Raw genomic sequence first — 24,669 nt, 5'->3', positions numbered from 1 at the left:
GGTCCGGCGTCTTCCTAGGAAGTCCTGTCGCCTATTAGTTTTAGGTGGGGTGGAGAGTTGTTTTCAGTTTTTGGGGGATTCGCGTTTCACTTCTCTTTGCCAGTTGTCCCCTAAAGGGGGAAGCCATTCTGACCTAAGACTCGGTGAATTTAGTCCCTACCTCCCCTCTCTGCTAACCAGCTGTACGAATGTGTGTAGGCGGTCAGAAAAAAATCGATTTTGCTGCCTAGTGAGAACAAATTATCCGGATAATTGGCTCAAATTCCTCTCCTCTGTGGCCCGGGTAGACAGTTTTTGGACTAGGAGCGGGGAATCGCTACTCAGGAGGGGGCTTAAACACCTTTCCCCAACCCCGCAGACCTTAGGGGCGCGGACACCTGCAAGGACGAGAAACCCTGGCTGCGGCCGCACAGACCCCGCATCGAAATCGGAACAGAGGAGCAAAGGTGCAGAGGAGTGGTAACCCGCCCCAGGCGAAGACAACCGCGAAGGTGAGCACTTCCGCCTCGGGATGGGCTCCGCTTGATGGCGGCTGGAGGGTCAGCTTCAAGGGCGACCGGTGAGTATTTGGGGGGTGGGAGTGTCCTTGAACCCCTGTCCCCGATACTGTCACATATGAGATCCTGTGTGGTCACAAAATTGTAGCCGTTTCTCTGCTCCAGGACAAAACACAGCTTGCACTGGGGACCCCTTCCACACACACACACTCACACGTTGCCTAGTGGCTCTTAAGAAGAAAACAAAGTTTCTAGAGGACCCTGGGCTGACAGTAGTCTGGCCAGGTCAGGGCTGGAATGGGTGATGCTCCACCGAGCCCAAAATGCCTGTAGGTTTTAGGGGGCAACAGGGGAGAAATTGACCTAGCAGCACAGCCTCCCATCTCTGAACTAATCCTGGACACACACACACACACACACACACACACACATTTTCAGGCAGTCCAGATTGATGGACACGCTGGGACACACACAGACGCACTCTGACCACGACACAGTTGGACTCATGGGTTAGTTACCTGGACGATGGGTAGCTCACTCAGGCACACCCAGGTGAGAAGTCACACAGGTAGAGGGACACACACACATAGGGACACACAGGCAGAAATGCTGGGCACAAAGCCTTTTGACAGTTATGTACACACAGGTTAAAAACAAACGGGACTCACGGGTATCACTTGGAGACACCCCCACACACAAGGGTGAAGGTCAACAGCCCCACCTCTCCAGCTGGTTCAGCGCAGCCCAAGGGCGGGTGTGTCTACAACTGATGCCCAGCCTCTACGCTCCCCATTCCCGCTGCTTTCTCTGGGCTTCATCGCTCAGTTCCCCTGCCCAGTCTCTGGTCTCCTAGAGCCAGCCCCCACCTCCCCCCACGTTCCCATTCCTCTCCCCCTCCCCCGCCCCTCCTCACTGTCCCGCTCGGCCGCCCCGCGGTGCCCATGTAAATGACAGCAATAAATATCTAATCAAGGCCCCGGGCGACGCCGCCGCCGCCCGCCAAAGCCCATTACAGAGCAGGCGGGCGGGGTAGGGAGGGGTGCTGGGGGGACGCGTGAGCTTCCAGTAGAGCGTGTGGTCAGGTCCAGACGTTCCTCCCGCACTGAGTACACCTCTCTGACCTTAGGCAAGTTAATGCTCCTCCCTGCGCCTCAGTTTCCCCTATGGTAAGAAAATGCACTGAACTGGACTCTCCGTTGTCCTTTCCTGCCTCCCTGCCATCCAGTGATTTCTCTTACCTTTTAGTCACCCGTCCGTTCTTCGGACAACTTATTTGACCCGTCCCCTGTGCTGCAGTTCGCACAGACCGGGGATTCCAGCTCTGGCCCCAGCTGTTCTTTGGACTTTAGCCAGGTTTCTGGCAACTGCAAAGGACAGTCCCCTGGATCCACTGTCTCCAGGCCCGAGTGCACTTCCCAGACTTTGTCACTCTGTCGGACAGTTTACCGCCACTGCGGGCGCTGCTGCAGTGCGCCCCAAGGTCACTGGAGCCCAGCGGATCTCGCATCCACTTCCAGTTCCCACAGCTCTATCTGCCAGGGTTGGTTTGTGTCCGGTGGGCTGCGGGGCCCTGTAGCTATCTATCCGCGTGCACAGTGGGAACCTGGCTCTCTGAGCCGGCATGATACACCTCTTCCCGGGGTCCTCCAGCCGCCAGAGACTCGCACCTGGGCCTGAGCTGCGGCTCTGCAGGGACTCCACAGTCCCCGTTTCCAGGCCTGGCCTGGGTTTGGATGAGCCTAGAGTGGCCCAGTTCGTCCCCGCAGGACTCACCGGCCCAGGCAAACTGGGAGAGCGAGGCGGCCTCCTCCACACCATGAGAAGCCAGGAAAGTGCTGGTGGCTCACCCTGTCTCCTCTACCCGGGCTCCATCCAAGTCTCCTCGGTCTTCATCTCTGGCGCTCTAGCTGAATCTATGCTGGAAAGGAAGCGGAGAATCAAGCAATTATCCTGGCAGTTCTACTCCCAGAGCCTGCGGTCAGGCCTTCTCCGTGCCAGCCTGCCCTCAAGAGCCCATGCTGGAGGGCATTTGAGAAAAAAACAACAAAAACTGGCCTCTATCTTTTCTCTCTCCCCTTGCCACATTTCACTACCTGAAAAAAAAAATTAGCTCCAGCCGCCTGATTTCTTTGCACCCTCTCCCCCAAATTAAGGACCTCGGAAAACCCGAGGATGTAGGCGGGAGGGGCCTCCTTCAGTCTCGGCCCATTAGCCTGCGGGGGGCTAATTACCCCAATTAGCGGCTGATTTATAATTAATGGCTCGGACCGAGGGATAATTGGATGTTAATGGATAACAGTTTGTGTAGGAAACTAAGCGCCTGGGCTCCTCCAGAGGGCCGGGGGGCGTGGCATGTCCTGACACCCACCCCAGACCCTGGCGCTCTCCCCTGCCAGTGCCCCTCGCTCCTTGATCCCTGAGCCAAGAGGGGAGGTGAGAATCTCCTTTGAGGAATTGAGTTCTAGGTGCTCAGAGTCCAGCAGCCCATCTGATCGGACTCTTGCAAAGCCTCACAACCTGAAGCCCACCTGTCTGAGGTCCTTAGCTCCAACTCCAGGACCACTTTGGGGGCGCTGAGCTGGAGGGGAAATGGCAGAGATTCTGGACATCGACAATGGGCCGTTGCCTACCTACATGGATCAGGCAGTGTAGTGTTAATGGTAGTAATGTAGGGGTCATGGTGCCTGTATCAAATGCCACTAGGGGATGGGGCATGGCTTAGGTGAGAGCAGTGACCAGGGCTGTGTGGAACAGGGTCAGGCCTCTGTGGCAAACTCAGGGCTGCAGCTATGGCCAGGAGGTGGCTTGGCTTTTGGTGGGGGCATGGGATAAGGCAGGTCAGGAAGGGTGAGGAAGAGACTGGCTCATTCAGTTCTAGGCTCTGCTGCCATTCACACATCTCCCAGAGCTAGTCTCCCCTCACCCAGGGCATCTGACCATCTGCATTTCCCCTGAAGTCTGATCCCTAGAGCTGAAACTCATTACACTACCCCAGAATCCGCTGACTGGTAAATAGTGTCTCTATCTTTATTTGTGGAATGAATGTCTAATGGTCCTTGTGCTGGGTACTAAGTACTGGGTCTGAAGGTGAGGTGAGCACTGAGTTCACACTTTATGGAGTTAGACCCCCTGAATTCCATCTTAGCTAAGCTGCTTAGCTGTGTGGCTTCGGGCAAGTGACTTGACCTCTCTGGGTCTCAGCTTTCTTATCAAATGGGAATTATGAGATTGTTGTCAGGATTAAATTAGATGCTGCCTGTCAGGACTCTATTAAGATGGCTGGCAGAAATAGTTATATCTCTGGCGAAGGGCAGGCAAATGGGCAACTACAATTTGATGAGGTAATGCTATAATAGGAATTCAAAGAAGTCAACTGACCTAGCCTGTGGTAGCAGGGGTGGCTTCCTGGAGAACGGGGTGCCTAAGCCTAGAGTGAGGAATCAGGAATTCTCCAGGTAATGCTGGTAGGGGGACAGTGTTCCCAGAGTAGGAGGCAGTAACATAGTGAATTTGGAGAGCTGTGTCTCAGTGGTGGTGGTGCAGTGGGTTAGGAGTGAGCTGAAGGGGAGGAAGAGATGACGAATTTGGAAATACCTTTCAAGAAATTTGGATTTGTTTGGGGGGGGGGGCGGTTAGCTCAGCTGGTTAGTGCAGGTTGCTACTAACACCAAGGTTGCCAGTTCGATCCCCACATAGGCTACTTTGAGCTGCGCCATCCTTAACATAAATAAATAAATAAATAAATAAATAAATAAATAATTGGATTTGAAGGGACCAGAGATAACTGGTCTGAGAAATGGGCTCATTTATTTTAAGTGGGGGAAATGGAAACAGGTTTAAGTGTGCACTGATGGAGCAGAGGGGCAGATATTTGCAACCCAGGGCAAAGAGGATCTAAGGAAAGTGGACGTACCCCAGACTCCCCAGCTCTTAGACACCCAGAAGTAAATGATGTCACATTGTCAGTCATTAGTCCTTCTGTACATCTCTAGAATGTGTCCTTGGTTATTCCTTGTGGCCTTGCTGGCCACATAGAATCGTTGAATTGTTGGTGCCTTGTCCCACCCCCTGGGTGTATGGCTGGGAGCAATCTAGTCGGGTCCAGGGTGAGGAAGAAGCTGGTTCCTGGGCTTTCTGCACCTTTGCGAGCCTGATACTGACAGTTGAGTTTCAGGGAGCTTGGAGGGTTCATCAGGGACCTTAGAATGGATTTGGGGCTCTTAGAGCTCCTATAAAATACACAGCATTTGAAAGTCTGCAGGTGGGATATCCTCATCTCCAGTCTGCCCCCAGACCTTGTGCCTGCAGGGTCCTTGGTCAGGGTAGGGCAAGGGTTGGGTACCCCCTTGTATCATATGTTCCCATTGTGAATTCCTGGTAACTCAGGACTAAGGACTGATGTAGGATTAGGGGTACTTATTGGGATGGGAGCTCAGCCTTCCCTATTCCCAAACAGCCAACGGTCACCCATTTTCCTTGAGCCTCAATTCCTCATCTGTATAGTGGAGATAATAATATTGCCTCCCTCATAGAGTTGGGACAAGAAATTAATGAAGTTAATATAGTTGAGTATCTAGCGTGTGCCAGGCACAGGTTTCCCTTAAAATCTTGGGCCCACTAACTCAGAGCTGGAAGAATTCCAGGTCATCTTGTTTAGCTAACACACACGCACACACATACACATGCACATGCACATGCACACGCACACTCACACTCACACACACACCCACAAAGGAATCGTTCCTCCTCAGACCCCTTCAATGGGCTGGCAAGCTCTGGGTAACACCCTTCTCATGACTGGGTCAGTGTCATAGCAGAAGAAGTCAGAAATGGTAGGATCCTAGCCAAGGTCAGATAGCAGCCTGGGGTTGGGGCAGGTGCTCTGGCCTGGTGCTCCTGGGTTCATGTATTCGTGTTCTGTCTGCTGAACAAAAGTCGTTTTGGTCTCCACACTGCTAGGCAGGAGGGACAGCTGCAGGGGCCTCTTCCCAGAGGATCACTGGGGAACGTCCAGGGCTGAAGTTGCATCAGCATTTCTCAAGGAAGGAAGTCCATGTCAACAGTCTACCTTGCAATCCCTCCTAGGGCTAGTCCTCCCCAGGGCCTATCTCTTGGCCACATTCTGGAAATAAACACCAGGTAGATGCTCAGAGACCCGGAGTCCTGCCTGTACCATCTACTCATGGTGAGACGTTGGGCAGGTGACTTTACCTCCCTGAGTCAGTTTTCGCATTCATGTAATGGGGATAATAATTCCTACCTGGTAGGGTTATGTTGAGTGAGTGTAAGAAGGCTTGGCTTGTAAATATTGGGTAAAAGCAGCTGTCATTGTTAATAAGATAATGTGTCTGACCATGCTTGGAACAGAGGAGGCAAGTCGCTCTGAGAATGTTGGTTCTTCTCCCTCCTGCTTTTTCCCCTTTCCTTTAAACAAAGTTGTTCCCCCACTGTGCATGGGAATGAGAAGAAACTGAGGAGAATTAAAAGTTCAGAAAAGGAGAGGAAGAGGTGAAGAGAAACGGGGTAGGCCTGTGGGAAGGCTGAGCCTGGGTGTGACCAAAGGAAGGGTCCACTTTCCTTTTAATCAAAGACGCTTTGCGTGTGGTTTCCTAGCAGTGCTGCTGTTAATTTATAAAAAATGCTCCCTAATAAAATTCTGCTTGATTCTTCGATTGGCTGGGCATTAGGCCGCAGCCAGCAGCGACGCGGGGACATAACGGATGCATTTGCAGATTTGGAAAATTAAAGCCATCTATATGGCGCCTGTGGCGGGAGATCCGCCGATCTGCTTGCTTAATGAAATATAAAGATTCTTTTAACCAATGTAAGCACAATTCGACAGCTTGTGAAACGCGGCCGCACCATGATGGATGGCTCTCCTGGCTCGCCAGGAATTGCGGGGCGGCACCTTTTAAATATATAATTGATTCTGTTTGGAGTGTGCAGTGGGCTGAGCCCACGCAGGGCCCGGCCTGAGGCCAGGAGTGCAGGGCCCTGTTTAGAGGCTCCCGCAAGCCCTGTAGGACTACAGCCTGGGTGGCTCTTGGCTTCCCTGTAGGACCAACAGCACTCAGAACTGGATGTGAGTAGGGCTCCAGCTGCTGGGCCTGTCTGGCTGAGGACCCCAGGGACAGGTCTGGACTACCCCTATTTCTGGAAAAGGGCCCCCTGGGCAGGGTTCCCCCCAAACTCAGGCTTATAGTCCTGCAGATGGAGGAAATTGTGGGACCGGGGCTCTGAGTGTCCATTCCACCTTGAGGACCATACTGGTCTGTAGTGGACCTGCCTCTCTCACTATGTTTTAGCCCGTGGTTCTTTATTATCTATTCAACATTTGTTATTTACTAAGCACTGTCTGTGTACCAGGCTCTGTGCGAGGTGTTGCAGAAACAAAACATGGAAAAGACAAATCTATTTATTTTCTCTGTGTTGATCGGTCTTTCTACATCGCTGCATCAACGCCATCCGCTTGCTTTTCTTTCTTTCTCTTTGTGTTTTGCTCTTGTTTTCCGTCAGACCTTGTTCAGGGTCAGATGACTTCAGAGGGTAACATTTAGTGTACATTGCTCTGGTCATACACATAAGCCCGCAGACATGCACACCCACAGAGATATAAATAACTAAATACCTACATAAACACAGATGCGCACACTGTTATATGGTCCACTGCAGGCAGGCTGAGTACAGGCCTGGCCCCACATGACCAGTGAGAGGAGCTGCAGACAGGTGACTGTGTGGTGCCACGTATGTGCAGCTCAGATGATAAGCATCATCCGCAGACAAGGGTCCCCCTAGGGCCTCAGAGGAGACCTCTGATGTCCCCCTGAAGTGAGGAATAGGAGTGTGAGGCTGGGGAGAGAAGAGCTCAACTGGGAAGATTTGGGCTCACACACAGCCTCATCTCACAACACACGTGCACACATGCAGATACATGTGCACACATGAGCATACACACCAAGGGAAATGTGCTTTTTCTCTATTGTTGTCCTGTTGCCTTGGGTCAAATCAGAGATGCTAGATGTCAGGGAATGGGACATGCTGGAGGAAAAGCCTGGGTGACTGTGCTTAGGAAATACTAGCTAGTTGGAAGAACCTCACCTGTGGAAACCTGTTCCACCACTTCCTAGCTAGCAGGCGTGGCCTTTTACAAATTATCCAAGCTTTCTCACCTTCTATTTCCGCATCTGTAAGATGGGGATAATAACAGTCCCTACCTCCTGGGGCATTGGGAGGAATGATGGAGATGTCTGATATATCCGAGGCACTTAATAAATAGCTGTTATTAATTAATTCATCTGATCCTCATCTCTTGAGCCTGCCTCTGTGCCAGACCCTGTGATTTGGGCTGGGCTGGGGAGTACAGAATGCATGAGATACACTTTCTGCCCTCAAGGAGCTCAGTCTATCAGGGGACAAAGAAATGTACTCAGGTACTAGAATTAAGAAAATCCATGGAAGGTGCCTTGTGTGGTGAACACACAGAGAGCGTGTTCAGTAAATGGTAGCTATTGTTGTCACCATCATTTCTGTGACCTATGTGCAGCTATCTGGAGCTTAGAGAGGGGAGATATGCCTTCTTAGGGACGAGGTGGGGAAGACCCCATTTCCCAGGAGATATCAGTTGAACTAGGCCTTGATGGAGAGGAACTGGTCAGGTGAGGGGGGAGGGCAGGGAATGGTGTTTCAGGTGGAAGGCTCAGCAGGAGCAATAGCATGGAGGGGACAAAAGGGAGTGGCAGGTAATCTGGTATTGCTGGGTGCTGGGGAGGGGGAGAGCATCAGGCTGGAGGGATGGGCAGATGCCCAACTGGGGAGGTCTTAGAGATCTTCAGAGGGCCAGTGAGCTGGGGGAGTTGTGGGGCTGAGAGAGGTACCTCTCCTGGCTTCAGTTAATAAAGACTGGTTGTGTGTCAAAAACTGTGGGATCAGCAATAATTAAGTCAATTAAAATGTCACCACATTAACAGCAGTGAGTTTTAAAGCAACAAAGCCAGAGTTTTGTGGGGGAGGGCATTCCAGCCCAGTAGGGGTGGAGGGAGGGGATGGGTCATATTACTTCTAAACTCTGTTCCCTCTTTCACACCTGGAGCTTATGACACATTTTGGAGCCTGGCTCCATTGGAACACATGGATAACCCCCAACCCCCACCCTCAAAAAAGGAAAGAAAAAAATAGTATAAATGTGAAAATCACCTGTAATCCCATCTGCTTTCTCCTGGAGATAACCTCTGTTAACATTTCAGGGTATAACCTTCCAGACTTTTTTTCCCTATGCATTTTTATACATATATTACAAAAATGGAATCACATCATGCATATTGTTACCTATTTCTTCCACTCAACAATATATTGTCAGCATCAGCACATACAGATACACATCATTGTTTTAAACTGTGGCAACGTATTCCATTTCTGGCATGACTGTCCCCTCATCTGCTGAACTAATCCTCTCTCAATGGACAGTGAAGTTTCCAATTGTTTGCCATTATAAGCAGAGCCATGATAAATATTCCTATACACATATCTCTGCATACTTGAAGGATAAATTTCTGGAAATGGATTTGTCGAATCAAATGATGCTCTCTAAAGGCTTTTGATGCAGGGTCTAAAAAGCGTTTTTGTCAGGAGGTAGAAGGACCATTTCCCACTCCCCTAAATAACCCTGGGTAACAATTTTTCTTCATATTTGCTAATCTGATTGGTGAAAAATGGGTTTCTATTTTTATTTCTTTGGTTACAAATCAGGCTGAGCTTTTCTTGTCATATGTCATATGGATATTTGTGTTTCTTCCTTAATAAGCTGTCTCTTCATTTATTTGGCCATCTTTTATTAAGGTGACTATCTTTTTGTTTCTCTATGAGAGCTCTTCATATATTATGGATATTCTGTTTTATTTTTGCTAATATTTTTTATCAATTTTGCTATGTCGTTTATATGGTAGATATTTTTCCAGGTTTATTGTTTATGATATATTCTATTATACAATGTTTAAACATATTACGTCACCATGTCCATCATTCTTTTCTCTTAGATCTCTGCCTTTGGGATCATATTTATGGTGCATAGAGTGGGCTTCTGTAAGTAAATGTGTTGGTAGGTGTTATGTGTGAGTGTTAACAGAAATCTGTAAATCCAGCCCTCAGCCCCCAACTTATGTATCTAATTGCCAGTCCAACATTGGATCTGTATTAGAAGTTGGATCCATATTTCACACTTACCATGTCCCCTAGAAGTTTAATTTCCGGTCCCCCCTCCCATACCCTCTACTTTCTCAGTGCTCCTGATTCAGGACATGACCCATCTTCACTTAGTTGCTCAGGCCAAAAGCTCGAGTCATCCTTTTTTGCCTTCTTTTCCTCACGTTTTATAATTAACCTGCCAGCCATCATGATGATTCTGCCTTCAAAGTATGTCCCGAATCTGACCACTTCTCATCACCTCCACTCCTGTAGCCCTGCAAGCATCTTCCACAGGTACCTCAGTGGCTGGCTTGAACTTCTGCAATGGCCTGGTCTCTGCTTTTCTTCTTGTCCCTCTGCAGTCTGTTCTCCATACAGCAGCCAAAGTGAGATTTTTAACAATAAATCGTATCATGTTACTCCCTATTCAAGACCCTCCAGGAGATTCCATCACACTCAGGATAAAATTCAAACTCCTTACAATGGACCATGAGCCCTCTGGGATCTGGCCCCCTCCTCTTCCTCCACTCGTTCCCTGCCTCTCTGTGCTCCAGCTCCCCTGGTTTTCTTGCTGTTCCACACTCATACCAAGCCTTTTCATGCCTCATGCCATTGTCCTTGCTGTTCCTACTGCCTGGAAAGCCTTTTCCCTAGAGCTTCGCATGACTTACTTCAAATATCAGAGAGCACTTCCCTGACCACATGTTCTAAAATAATCTCGCCATTTCCTCTTGTTATTCTCCTCTTCCTTATTTTTCTTCAGAGCACTTATTCCTGTCCGACATTATTACATATATTTATTTGTTGTTATACAGCCCTCCTCCCTTGGAATATAAATTCCAACAAGGCAGGGACTTTGGTACTTAGTAGGTGAGTGCTTAACAAATATCTGTTGAATTTGTGTAAAATGTGAATGTGTGTGATTGTAATATTTGTATGTAGATATATCTGCTACATGGATAGATATCTGCAAGAATGTCTCTGTGTGGAACTGTGGGAATAATGACATTGAATTTGTGACTATTGCTGAGTTAGTGTGTGATTATGACTGCTTCTGTGAATGCCTTGCCAAGAATATCCCTGTATGTGTGTTTGTGCATGAAATGTGTGTATGCGTGTCTGAGTGTGTGTGTGCATGCGCTGTGGATATTTGGTTCTGTGTAGCCTTTGTCCATTTCAGTGAGGGTGGGGACACCTGGCACATTCTTTTATCAAATGGACCTGCCATTGCCCCAGTCTTCCCTCCCCCCAACACCCAGCAAATAGGAAACACCTGTGTGTCTTTGGGAGCCTGCAGACACTGGACCAACTTCCAAAAATGACATTTCAGGTCGACACAGGGTGGGTGCTTAGATGATGATTGTGAGAGTACGGAGGAGACTTGGGGCTGATGGATCTCGGCAGCCTTGTGCTGATCTGAGCCATCTCAGTAGGAGGAACGTGTTCTCTAATGACTTGGACACCAGAGAATCAGGCTGAAGCAATGTGGGGTGGGGCAGGCCCTGAATTGGCTGTGTGGTCTTGACATGTCACTGTGCTTTCTCTAAGCCTCAGTAGACTCATCTGTAATTGGGGTTCATTGCTCTTGGCTGGCTTACTTCTTGGGAATATGGTACAAATAGAATAGAGGGAGGTAATGGTAGCGAATGCGTAACAGTCATACCAATAGTGTTCTTATGTCTGTGTAGCACATTAGGGTTTTAATCCACAATCTCATCAGAGTGAATGTCTCAATGTCCACAGTCCAGCTCCGGATCTGGCCCTATGTGAGCCTCAATAGATGTTTGTTCAATAAATAATAAGTGTGTGAGTGAATCAATCAATGTACAAATGAGTAAATGCCTGGGTGACTAAAAGAAGAGATGACTGGGTAGAGCAGCAAATGGATTGATAAATCACAAAAGTGACACAATTTGAGCACATGCTTTGTACCAGGCTGTATTGTAAATGCCTCTCTTAATCCTTGCAATAACCCCATTAGATCAGTACTATTATTAGCCCATTTTGCAGATGGAGAAACTGAGGGTCAGAGAAATTAAATGACTTGCCCAAAACCACAAAGCTCCTAAGTGGCAGAGTTGAGATTCCAGCCCAAGCAGTCTGACTCCAGAGCCCAGAGGTTAAACCCTACATAAGCCTTGCTGAGTAAATCAATGAATGAGAAGGTGAATAAAGAAACAAATGCAGAAGCCCTCACACTCTTAAGTCATGGGCAAGACAGGACACTTTCCACTGGGGGGGCAGAAGTTCTGGGGCGTGAGGTGGGCATCAGGGTCTGCGCTGGAGGTAGCATCTCCTCCAAGGTACTGTGTGATACCCTGCCTCATGTGGCCTCTCCCTCTTCCCTGTCTGCAGGCGCATACCGAGATGCAGCACTATGGGGTAAATGGCTACTCGCTGCATGCCATGAACTCGCTCAGTGCCATGTACAATCTACACCAGCAGGCGGCCCAGCAGGCCCAGCATGCTCCCGACTATCGGCCATCAGTGCATGCACTTACGCTGGCTGAGCGCCTGGCAGGTAAGGGCTGTGGGGACAGGACCTTGGGGACTGGACTACAAAGGTTGGGGGTGGTGGAGAGGTCTGGGGGAGGAAGCTCTGGAAGACAAACATAGGAGGGAAAGAGCACTGGAAAGTTTCCTCTGGGAGGTTCTTTCAAGAAGACCCAGGTCACTTAGCATCACAGAGAGATGTCAATTCAAAATCTAGGCATGACTATCCAGAGCACCCTTTGTTGCCAGCACTGTGCTGGGCGCTGGAGCTGCCCTATGCCTTCAAAATTCCCTTAGCAACCCTGTGAGGGAGGGATTCGTTAGCCTATCTCACAGATGAGGAGACTGAGGTAGGATCATAAGGCACTAGCCTAGAATTTTATAGCTGGAATACCCAGGGGAGGATATTTCAGGCACAGGGAGTTGTAGAAATAATGAGGGCTCTCATGTTTCAAACACTGATGGTGCGCCAGGCACTGTGTGAGGCTCTCCCTCTCTCTCTCTCTCTCTCTCTCTCTCTCTCTCTCTCTCTGCATCAAACCATTCAACTCCATTAAGGAAAGGTTATTATCTCCATTTTAATATGGACAAGGAAACTGAGGCTTAGAGTGCTTAAATCTAGGCTGAGTTGGGGCGGGAGGTTGGGATATGACATTAAGGCTAAAAATATGAGCTTTGAAGTCACAGACTTGCAGCCATTTCAGGGTCTGCCCACCCACCTCTCTTCTCTGAGCCTCAGTTTTCCCCTTCATAATAAACCGGGAACAGTGGCAGTGATCATACATAGCATGGTTGGGAAGTTATTCGAGATAACATATGCAAAGTATTCAGCAGACTGGTAGGTGCTCAGAGGTCATTATTACTCAACTCCCAAGGTAAGTGCCTATGAGGGAGCTGCGGCCTGGCCTCCTGACTCCTGGTTTAACTGATTGTTGCCCTACCCTGACAGCTCTCAGTGGGCATGGGAAGGATTTGAGGGCATAAGTGAGGAGTGTGATTTCCTGGGAGGTGATGCCATCCACCCCATCCTGTCCTAGGCCAAATATTGAAGAGCTGGTGACTCCATGTGGACCCAACCCTGTGCCATGAGGTCCTCATGGACTTCAGGGCATCCCCAAGGAGATCAGGTGCCCATAGACCATGAGAGGGCACAGCAAGAGGAATGTGGCTAGGACCATATGGTGGGGCAGCTCCGAGCAGCACGATCAACTGGTGTAGTCAGGGAGGGCTTCCTGGAGGCCATGGAGCAGGAGCTAGGCCTTCAAAAGGCAAGGACGGGAGATTAGCATGAGCATAGGCACAGAGCTGGGATTGGATATGAGGACCTGCCTAGGGAGTTGTGCTGGCTTGGAAGGGAGAGTGGGGTAGGCACTCCCACTCCGTTAGACACTGCCAGGCCTAGGGCAGGGCTCAGTGAATAAAACTGAGCCCCTGGTCACCTTCTGCAGATCGGCATGGGGGCATTAGTCTCCTGTGTGGGAATGTGGGTATAGATAGCCCTGCCCCAGCTATGGCTCCTTTTCTTTTTTGGAGTGAATTCCCGGTGCCCAACCTGGTGGTGACATTAGCTCCTGACTGTGTTCCAAGACCCAGAAAGGAGGAGTCAGAGCTGGAGGCTCACCTCCGCTGGTGAGGCCAGTGGAGCTGGAGTGTTCATTCAGCACTCTGTCCTGTTTCCCCCGCCCCAATTCTCTAATTCTTAAGCAGGACATGAGCTGCAGATGGGCATTTGAATGGAGACCTCCCCTTCCAGCAGGTTTTGCTGATGGTACAGACAGCCTGGCCTCTCAGGCTGCGACCACCCACCCCTTGTAGGCCCTGGAGTCAGCAACAGGATGCTGAGCTATTGCTCCTCCAACCAGGGTTTGGCTGACTGAGGGAGGTCCCTGCTCCCTCCCCTATCTCAGCGTGACCAGTATGAGTGTGGGGCTCAGTCAGAGCTGGGATTAGCACCAGTTTGTCTCCCTCTTTAAGCTGAAAAAGGAGCAGCCCAAAATCTGAGGCTTCCTGGACACCCAGTTGCCTCCTTCTTCATCCAGAGTGTTGAGTGGACTGTCTAGTACCTGGAGTGCAGGGAAAGGACTCTAGCAGCCTCTGCAGGGGCTGACACAGCTTGGGTTCCCTTCAGCATAGGCAGTCCAGGATCCACTCACGGGTGATAGGAAGCAGGGGAGTGAGGTTACTGTCCATCCTCCAGGAACTAGTGAAGTAGAAGGGCCGGAGACCAGATACCAACCCTACGTGGACATCTATTCTGGGTGATTTTCGTGTTACCAGCATGTGGACTAGACTATGGAATCAATGGTCCACCAGCCCTGTCTCCCCTCCAAGCCTACGGTGGTTAGAACCTGGTGTCTGTCCTTCCCTCCTTGAGGAAGCAGCCAGAAGGGTCAAGACTGGACGCAACAAGCCTTTCCTGTGCTCTCAGGGCCCTGCCAGAGGCCAGGCTTTCTATTGAGACATAAGAGTAGGAGCCTCAGGTCCTGCCATCATAGGCCCATCGAATAATGAGATTCATACCAAGAGGACATAGAGTCGAGTGCCAGGGAATTCTGTCTACCTAGCAGACCTCTCCCAACTAGACCCTGTAAATAAATCCCAGCTCACAGCCTGGCCTCTCATGGTCAGGGGCCAGTATTCTATTGGTATTCAGAATCTAAGGGTCATAAGACATTAGAACATTTGTGACATGGATTTACAGATTATTAACATTATGTAGTCTCAGAATATTATACCCATAGTATCCTAGGACTTTAAGGATCTCAGGGCATTGCCCATCCACCTGTCCACCTCCTCCCTAAACCAAATAAGGAAGACCCCTCTCGATCACATTCCTGACAGTCGTTTATGGAGATGAGTTATCTGTGGTTCTGAGAGCGAGTGATGGGGTGGCACAGTCTTGAAAACCCAACCCTGTGGAGAGGGGATGGGTGATTTCTAAGGGGAAACGACCAGGGTCCAGCTCTGGCAAGAGCATGGGTATCTGAAGTGGGTCAGAGGAGGGTAAGACTCAAAACCCATTTCCCATAATTAAATGGGCCCCCTTTCCTTGCCCTCCAACGGCTGTACATTTCAAGACATCATCTTGGAGGCCCGTTATGGCTCCCAGCACCGCAAACAGCGTCGCAGCCGCACAGCATTCACTGCTCAGCAGCTCGAGGCCTTGGAAAAGACCTTCCAGAAGACTCACTACCCGGATGTGGTGATGCGTGAGAGGCTGGCCATGTGCACCAACCTGCCTGAGGCTCGGGTACAGGTAGGACTCGCTCCTCTAACTAGACTTTGTGGATAAGCACCAGCCTATCAGTCTGGCTTCCCACTGTCTAGGAGCCAGCAGTTCAGTCCTCAGTGCCACAGTGTAACTGCTGTCTATCTCTATGAACACCTTCAGTGACAGGAGGGGAGTTTTGGAAAGGATTGAGGGTGTGTATTTCCTGGAGGGGCAGGGGCAGTGTTATCATGCACATCCCCTCCCGGAACACCCAGCTCCACTTCTTTCCTTCCCCTTCCTACTGCTCCTCTCCCTCTCCCCAGGTGTGGTTCAAGAACCGCAGGGCCAAATTCCGGAAGAAGCAGCGCAGCCTGCAGAAAGAGCAGCTCCAGAAGCAGAAGGAGGCTGAGGGCTCCCACGGGGAAGGCAAGACTGAGGCCCCAACACCAGACAGCCAGCTGGAGACTGACCAGCCCCCCAGCCTGCCCAGTGGTGAACCCCCAGCTGAGATGCACCTGAGCCTATCGGAGCAGTCGGCCAGTGAGTCAGCCCCTGAGGACCAGCCAGACCGGGAGGAGGACCCCAGGGCAGGGGCCGAGGATCCCAAAACTGAGAAGAGCCCTGGGGCTGAGAGCAAGGGTCTGGGCTGCAAGAGGGGCAGCCCCAAGGCAGGTGAGGCTGGGCAGGTTCTGCAGGTGGGCACGGGGCTCACCCCAGGGAGAATAGCCAGGTCCATCTGGACAGGGGCCTGGGTATGTGAGGTGGGTAAGAGGGGGTAGAGTCAGCCTGTATAACATGTGGCGCTTGGGCATAACCCATTAGAAAGGACTCGGCCATAGCAGGCCTGTGCCAGGTGGTCACTCTTTAGTTGCTGAATCCTGGGAAGGTCTTGGGGATTCTCGGGGAGGAGTTGGGTGACAGGAGAGGAGTACTTGGGGAGCTCAGGGCAAAAGCCATTTATCACTCATTATGGAAATGTTCTTGTATTTTAATAACCAGTGCAGACGTACCTGTGCCACATTGGTACCAGAGATTCCCACATGCAGCAGGAGCCATGTTTTTGAAGGAACAGAGCTCTGGCATGAGGTGTATCTCAGACACAAACTCTGAGCCCTGGCAGAGAGGGATGGGATTGTGAGCTGAGAGCTAGAGGGGGATGGAAACTACGGACAGGAGGGGGAGGGGAGGTGACAACCGTTGAAAAGCAGTGTCCCCACGAAGTCAGACATGGGGGCTTTGGCAGGGTCCCTGGGGCTCTCTTAGGAAGCCTGAGTGTCTCCCTCCCAGGATTCTGAGGGATGCTTCAGCCCTGGCTGACATAGGTGGATATGGGTTTAGCCAAAGCCTGTCTTGTCTGAGGCACAAGGCGAGGGTTGGGGGGTTGGGGGGGGGTAGGAAGGCTGAGGGAGCCCCTCCTGGCAGACCAATGCCCTTGAGTTCTTGGTTTTCTGCTTGCAGATTCTCCAGGCAGCCTGGCCCTTGCTCCTGCAGCCCCCGGGGGCAGCCTCCTGGGCCCCTCTCACTCCTATTCCTCATCCCCGCTGAGTCTCTTCCGTCTGCAGGAACAATTCCGCCAGCACATGGCGGCCACCAACAACCTGGTACACTACTCCTCCTTCGAAGTGGGGGGTCCAGCCCCTGCTGCTGCGGCAGCTGCTGCCGCCGCAGTGCCCTACCTAGGTGTCAACATGGCCCCACTGGGCTCACTGCACTGCCAGTCTTACTACCAGTCCCTGTCAGCAGCTGCGGCTGCCCACCAGGGCGTATGGGGGTCCCCACTGCTGCCTGCACCCCCGGCAGGCCTGGCACCTGCCTCTGCTGCCCTGAACAGTAAAACCACGAGCATCGAGAACCTGCGGCTTCGGGCCAAGCAGCACGCGGCCTCCCTGGGACTCGATACGCTGCCCAACTGACTGCTGGCCTCTAACCCAGCCAGGGGTCTTGGCTGCCCCTCTCCCAGCCCCATGGTTATCCCAGAAGGCTCTCACTCAGTGAGCCCAGTGATCCTGGGGCCTGGAATCCTGCTCCCTCTCCCCCTCCCCCAGAGCCCCAGCTGTAGGTGAAGCCCGCACCTGCACACCCTCTGCATGGCCCTGCTTGGATCCCATGGAGGCTAATGGGAGGAGGTGAGAGGCTGGGGTGCCCCCAGCTTTTCCAGGGGAGTGAGAGGCTCTCACTGGCTAGATTCCCACCTCAGTGTCTCCTCCTCTCTTCCCTCCCTCCTATCCCTTCTGCCCCATAGTTTATCGATGTGTGGAATGTGAGATATACATATAAATATATAAAGCTATATTTTCAGGCACCTGCCTGCCCCAGGCGCCCTGCCCACTCCGCTGTCACCCTGCCTCCACCTACAGCTCCCACATCTCACTCTGGCTTTCCCTTCTCTCTCTCTGTCTCCTTCTTCCCTGACCTCCTCGCCCTGCCTCTGGCCTGTTCCCTACAGCCTCTCCCCCCAGCCTCTGCCTTCCCCACTCTGGATCTGTTTCCTGTGGCTCTTGTACCCTTCCCTGTTTTCTTTCTCAGGTGCTGGCTGTGTTGGTGTCATCAATTCCCAAGCTGTGTTTTGTTGGAAACTGTGGCTTTAGTAATGTTGCTTCGTCCTGTTCCTCTCCTTTTGCTTCTTCCCGGCCTGCCTGTCTCCTCCCCGTACTGGCAGACTCTCTAGGCAGCTGTTCCTTTCCATTCCCAGTAGAGGTGATCAGCTCTAGCTGGAGACCCCGTAACAACTAGAGCTGAAGGCAGGAGATGGTACTGGCACTCACACCCACCGTCCCATTGGCCTGACATCTGGAAGGGGTAGTGAGTCACGTTCTCTTCTCTCTTTTCTCATCTTTGAGACCCCATTCCTAAGAGTGAGGAAGAGGGGAGTGAAGGCAGGAGTCAGGCTGGGGCAGGCAGTAGAATGGCAGCCTCCCTAACTGTAAGACCTCCAAGACAGACGCCTGCTGCCCACGCTCATCCAGACTGCCCACAAGGCTCTAGACCTCCCTTTGGTGAGACTTCCCTGGTTGGAGGGAGGCAGCAGGGGGAGGGGTGCTCTCAGAGGTGGTGCTTCTCTGCCACAACTGGCCTCCAGGTTGAGCAGTTAGTGTCTATTGCTGGGGTGTGTCTGAGCCAGGAATGAAGGTTGAACTCTAGCTCCTGATCACAGCGAGTGCAAAACACACAGTAGTGTGTGGTCTCAGGCTTCTGTTGCCATTCTGTCCCAGAGCTAATTGTTGTAATAAGGGCTTCCGACCGGCTACAGTGTTTCCCCAAAAATATGACTGGGCCTGTCACGCAGGGTGGCATGCAGGGTCTCTGGTCCCGCAATCTCAGGACACGTGTCTCAGGACACGGGAAGGCCAAAAAGGAACACCCACGGAGCCATAGATAGGGGAGTCAAACCACTATATTCTCGCTGGCGGCTGGGTTGGAGACACAGGAAGCAGAAGCCACACGATCCACAACCCGCCGTCCATTTGTCTTTGCCAGCCAACCTCACTTGCTAGCTGTAATCCACCGTATGAACTGCAATCTGCTCTTGCTAGCTCAGCCACCATCTTCTTGCTAGCCCCCGTTTGCTGCTAGCGTGGCCACAGCAGTTATATTAGTGGCCAATGGCTCACTGGTTACAGCTGACGGCCAACTAGCCACAGCTGATGGCCAGCCAATCACAGTTGATGGCCATTTACTACCTGAGCCAGCACCTTTCCACGTGAGGCCGAGAGCCTGGAAACTGCACTCCTGGCTCTGTCCCCACAGGGTCTTATATTAATTTTTGCTCCAAAAGATGCATTAGGGCATATTTTTAGGGGATGTCTTATTTTTTCATGTACAACAATCTACATTTATTCATGTCATCTTCTGGAACATCGTCATAACATACTAAATGCGTCCGTCTGGCTGATGATCTTAACTGGGGCTTATTTTCGAGGTAGGTCTTATTTTTGGGGAAACACAGTAGTTACTGGCACGGAAAGGTGTGTTCCTGTTTATGACTAGGAACCCAGCTCAGAACACTCTCTTTCAAAAACAGTGTGACCTTGAGCTAGCCCGCAGCCTCTCAGGGCCTGTAGCCTCTCTGGGCCTGTGTCCTCATCTGGCTAAGATGGCCTGTGCCATCCTGTCTAGCTCTAACGGTCTGCATGTCTCTACTCAGAAGTTTTTAGTTAAACTCATAACAGCCACGAAACACTCTCAAAAGCACAAGGTATGAATTAGAAAATTATTGTTGACTTGCTGTGGAGCATTGGGTGTCGCACGCACAAGCCTCTCTGTGGACACAGCTACAGTCTCTGGGCTTCAGTTTCCCAGTAAGTATAATGGGTTCCTTCTAGTCGAGATAATCTGGATTTGATCCCGCTTTTCTTGAGTTCTAATGCCAGTCTCTGTGGTCAGCCCATCTCCGTGCCTCAGGGGTTCAGGGCAGGGGAAAGGGGCTGGCGTACGCAGATTCCAGGTCGTGATGCAAACCCTCTGTGGCTGTCCACTGAACTGTCCAGCCTCTGCTTAGGGAAATTGACAGTCCTCAGGCTGGAAATTCCCAGTGGGGAGAGGAGGTGTGTCTACCGGTGTCTTGATAGGATTGGTTTGCAGAGTAGTTGTTGCCCCTCATCCTTGGGGGTCTGTCTGGGCTGGGGCAGATGGAAAAGGCTTTGGATGGGGGAAAAGTGAGCGGGATGGTAACTTGGACCAGGAAAACTGTTTGAACAAAGCAATGGAATGAGACTAAGTAGACAACAGGGAAGGGGTAGCTGGCTTCATGAGAGATGGGTCTTAGGGCCTTGGGTCCTGGCTAAAGCCCTCACCTCCATGTGGCAAGCACCGAGACAGGCAGGTGAGGGTTTCTGAATAGGGGATCGGCGAAACCAGGATCTGGGATCTGGGATTTGGAAGGTGAATTCAACAGTCCCAGGAGTACCAGAGAAGGAGGAGGCAGGGGCATAGGAGCGTGGCAGAGACTCTAGAAGAAATTTTTGGTTTGTCCTCTGGGATCAGCTTCAGGAAGGTCTGTTTCTGGACTGAACAAAATCTCATCTGGACCAAGCATCGGGACTGAAGCTTTTTGCCTGTCTTTGGATGCAAATGACTGTCACTGGGCCTTGGCATCCAACAATTCTAGACATTACCACCTCCTACAGGCAGCCTCCCCTGATCTCCAAGGGGCAAGTGCACCCCAGAGTCATGTTCTGTCATGACCAGAGCCAGGCCCACCTCAGGCTCAGCCCAGCTTCCCTCAGATCTTTGTCAACGTTTCCTCATTCAATTGTCCCAATTCCATCAGCCCAGAGAAGGCAGGGAAGTGTGGTCTCTGTGCCTGGGTGGATGCCCACCTTAGTTTAGGGGCCCAAACTTTGCAAAGACTTAGAAAGCAGCTAGAAAGCAAGACAGAGTGTATCAAGCATCCCCTCCAGGATCAGAGACAGGCTTGGGGCGGCCCACTGCTCTGAGACTGAAACTGAAGCCTCTCCCAGATCCACTGGGTCACCCTGAGGCTCGAGCTCTGACTGTCCCTTCCAGGAAAGCCTCATTCCTCACCTCCTCCTCCAATTCCCTGCTTCCTCACTTCTCCAGAGCATGGTCCAGGGGCCTGGGCCCCCACCCTGATGCCATGGCCAATGGGTTGTACAGACTGCTTTCCAAACCAGCTGTTTTGTGACCATTTGTGTTTAGAGGTTGTACCAGCCTGTGGCAAAAACACTGTGTACCGTATTTATTTATTCTGTTAGTTGAAGAAAAAAACAAGACTCAAATCCTCCCCTGCCCTGCCCCCTTCGTAGTACAGCATGACACTCTGTCCCTTGTATCAGTCGTTCTGTCTGACTTCCTGTGACGTTGTGACCTACTTTGTTCTTCTTGGCTAATAAAAGAGAATCTGGCAGCACAGCCCTTGGTCCAGGTTCATTCCCAGAGATGCCTGCAATGGACTGAGCCAGGGTGTGTCTCAAGGTCTTCTCATTGTCTATCCAGCACTGTGGCCAGTGGGGCAGGGAGGCAGGCCTGCCGCAGGACTGGCCATTCCCGTGTCGGCCTGGTAGCTCTCTCTATGGCTCTTACCATCTGCTGCTAGTGTGTCACTCTGGAGTGGTCACAGGAGCAGAGGGACCTGATGGGAAGGGTTCTATCTTCTCTGCATGGACCTGACCCAAGCATAGGTGGCAGGTGACCTGGGGCAGGGGTACTTGGGAGTATTAAGGGCAACCTGGAGGGTGGGTCTGTAGGACAGAGAGGCAAGGGATTCTGTGAGAAACGCAAGTAAGCCAGGGCCAAAGAGGCATGACAAGAAGGCCCAACTGGATCTAAAGGCAGAGCTGTTCTCCAGTGGGATGGGTGGCCTCTGGAGGGAGTGAACTCTTTATCCTCAGAGAATGAAGAAGCAGAGAATGAAGAAGAGGTTTCTGCTATGGGTGGCAGCATAGATTAGAGATTTATGAAGGTCCCTCAGCTCAGGGTGAGCAGTGTGTGTGTGTGTGTGTGTGTGTGTGTGTGTGTGTGTGTGTGTGTGTGATTATAGCCTATACTTCTCTATGTACATGTGAGAACCTGTGCCATGAATTCATAAGTGTCTGCTTACATTCGTGTGTGTGTGCTCGTGCCCAAGCCAAAGGTAGAGAGACTGTGAGATTGTACTTGTGTATATATAGGCAATAACTGCAGAAAAAGTGCACAACTAAGAAGTTCTTGCTGTGAAATCTCAGTCCCTTCTGCATTTCAAGAAAAAGATGACAGGCATCTCCTCTGCTCAGCATTTACCACCCTTCCCTAGGGTTCCAGAGCGTCTGCATAGGGCCTCTGAGCCAGAAGGGGTGGTGCAAGCTCAAGGCAGGGGCTTGGGGGTGGTGAGTGTCACCTCTGGGGATTTCCTGTTAGGAGGACCCCAGCAGCCTAAATAATGTGCAGGGAGCTGCCTGCTGGGCTTCCCAGGGGCAGCAGGCAAACCCCAGGAGATGCATTCCTCTCTTCCCAGTGGGGCTGAGGATTAGGGCAGGGAGCACCCCCCTTCACCTTGCCATCCTATCTCCCTAGGAGGAGCTGGCAGATCAAATGTCTGCCCCAGATCTTTCACTGCTCCCTCCAGGACCTGAGCCACCACATACTTCAGCCCCATGGTACACACATTCCCTGGCATAGAGAGAGCCTGGTAACTCTGCAGTTTCAATCACTTATCCACTCAGCACTTACTGTGCACTTGCTGTATGCCTGGCCCTGGGCTGGGTGCTGGGTACATAGAAACAAGGAAAGCATGGTCCTCATGGCTCTCAAGATAGTGACGACACAGGGTGATTTGGGGTTTAAAAAATAGAGAATCATGGGAGAAGAGGGATCTCTAGCTCAGCCTGGGGAGGTCAGGAAGGCCCCTTGGGAGGGAGACTTTTGAGCTGAGCCCCATAGGTCCAGGGTTTGCTCGGAGGGCAAGAGAGAAGGGTGTGTTGGGAGAGGCACATCTTTTATAGTCCCATAGCACCGTCACCTGGGTGAGCCACTGAGCCCCATAGGAGTGTGGCTTTAAGGTGGTGGAGGGTAGCGTCAGGGCCTGAGGTTGGAAAGGGAAGCCAGGAGCTTGGACTCAAGCCCTAGGGCTGTGGGTGGGGTGGGGCATTGAAGTTATCTTCAGTAGGGAAAGGGTGATCACACTTGCATTTTAGTAAACCCCCCAATCTTTGAGCCATGGTGGTTCATGAGGAGGCAGGGAGACCACTGTCATGTCCTGGTAAGAGGAGGGTGGCATCAATGTGGATTGGAAGACAGGATGGGGAGAAGTGGTCAACTTGATGAGAGATTTAGGAAGCAGAATTACTGTGGTGATGCAGGCATGGGAGTGATGAACGGCCATCTTGAGTCTCTGGCTTGGCAACAAGCTCAATGGGGACACTTGGGCTGGGATGAGTGTGAGGGAATGAGCCTAAGCTCAGGCTGGTCTTGTTTGCTGCATTTGAGGAGTCTTCAGTTTGTTTAAGGGAAGATGTTGGGATGTACTGGGTCAGCACTGCTGACTTAGACTTTAGTTTATTTAACAAATACTTACATAGCACTTTCTCTGTGCTTGGCACTTTACAAATATTAAGTCACTAATCCTCACACAACTCTATGTGGTAGGTACTATTATCCCCATTTTACAGATGAGGAAACTGAGTTATAGAGAAGTTAAATAACTTGCCCATGACCACACAGCTTGTAATGGGTCTGAACCCGACGTATGAATCCAGCTAAACTCGGAATCCATGCTCTTAACCTTGGTGGCTGTCAACTGAGACATGGCGCATGAAGCCATGTTACTAAATGAGATCACTCTGGGAGATGCTAAGGATGGGACCTCAGGGAAACACTGACTACGAAGCAAAGAAGAGTCTGTTATGGAGTTAGGATAAGCTACTCCTGGCTTGCTGTTTAGTGTGGGCAAATAACTGCCCCTCTCAGGTCCTCAGTTTCTGTTGCATGGGAATCATTAACCATGTCCAGTCTGCTTTCTGGGAGGCTCAGGTGAGATTTAGAGAAGGGCCTGGATGAGACCAAGGGGCTGAGTGGCTATGTGCCCAGCATGCCATAGGTGCTTAGACAGCTCATGATGGGTGAGATGAGAAAGGCAGGGGCCTGCCTAAAGCTTCTTCCCAAACCTTCCTGTTCTTCGGCCTTAGCCCCAGTGTTCTTTCAATCTAGGGGTCTGGTTCCTTAGGGTGACTGGGGAAGGGGCACCTGCTGAGAGGGTCCTGTTGGATGGACACCTTTAGGGCTGGTAGAGCCAGGCCCACCCCTCCCACCCTTTCCCACAGAGCTGCCTGGGCTGGAAGTACCCCCTCCCCCAATCTCTCATTCTCCTTTCTGGGAAAGCCGATTAGGAGGTGGCCTCCTGCCCACCCCCCTGACAAGTTTGTCTGAACTTCCAACAAAGGCCCTCAGAGGGCTGCAGAGGGAGGGCCCGGGGCTCGGGAACCTGACACCACTGGCCCAGGATCACCCCAGCAGCCTCGGAGGCAGCTCTCTGGCTCTGCCCACCCTATGGCAGGCAGGAATGTCTCTGAGAGGGGACCTGGCTCCACAAGGCCTGGGGGCTGGGCAGGGGCTGTCTGCGGGACATCTCACAACAGGGAAGGCAGCACAGGCCAGCAGCAAGGAGCAGGGTGGGGATAGGCACACATGCTCCCACACACTCCATTACATGCTTACCGTCGTCCCCATTCACAGCCACACACACACATACCCGCTCTCGCAGACACATAGGGCATGCTGACTTCTGCATTTAGACCACGCAATCCCAGGGTGTGTGTCTGTCTGTCCGACTCATGTACACCCCCCATAAAGCCT

The 24,669-nt window shown here is 51.5% G+C and overlaps 1 protein-coding gene across 2 annotated transcripts; it reads left to right on the top strand.

Moving 5' to 3' along the window:
* Positions 1–407: 407 nt before the first annotated feature.
* DMBX1 (diencephalon/mesencephalon homeobox 1) lies at positions 408–17,294 on the top strand (the record flags this gene model as incomplete). Of its 2 annotated transcripts, none has more annotated exons than XM_081056716.1 (5): positions 408–491; positions 12,033–12,198; positions 15,248–15,426; positions 15,705–16,053; positions 16,840–17,294. In XM_081056716.1, the coding sequence occupies exons 2-5, from the start codon at positions 12,045–12,047 to the stop codon at positions 17,292–17,294; spliced, it is 1,137 nt and encodes a 378-aa protein (XP_080912842.1). In that variant the 5' UTR covers positions 408–491; positions 12,033–12,044. The 2 variants fall into 2 exon arrangements, with proteins under 2 accessions (XP_080912842.1, XP_080912843.1); XM_081056717.1 differs by having other exon boundaries at positions 422–559.
* Positions 17,295–24,669: the final 7,375 nt, after the last annotated feature.

This window comes from Rhinolophus hipposideros (genome assembly GCF_964194185.1).
Source record: "Rhinolophus hipposideros genome assembly, chromosome: 8".
In the NCBI taxonomy this organism is placed as follows: Eukaryota; Metazoa; Chordata; class Mammalia; order Chiroptera; family Rhinolophidae; genus Rhinolophus; species Rhinolophus hipposideros.
This window is presented reverse-complemented; position numbering and strand designations above follow the sequence as displayed.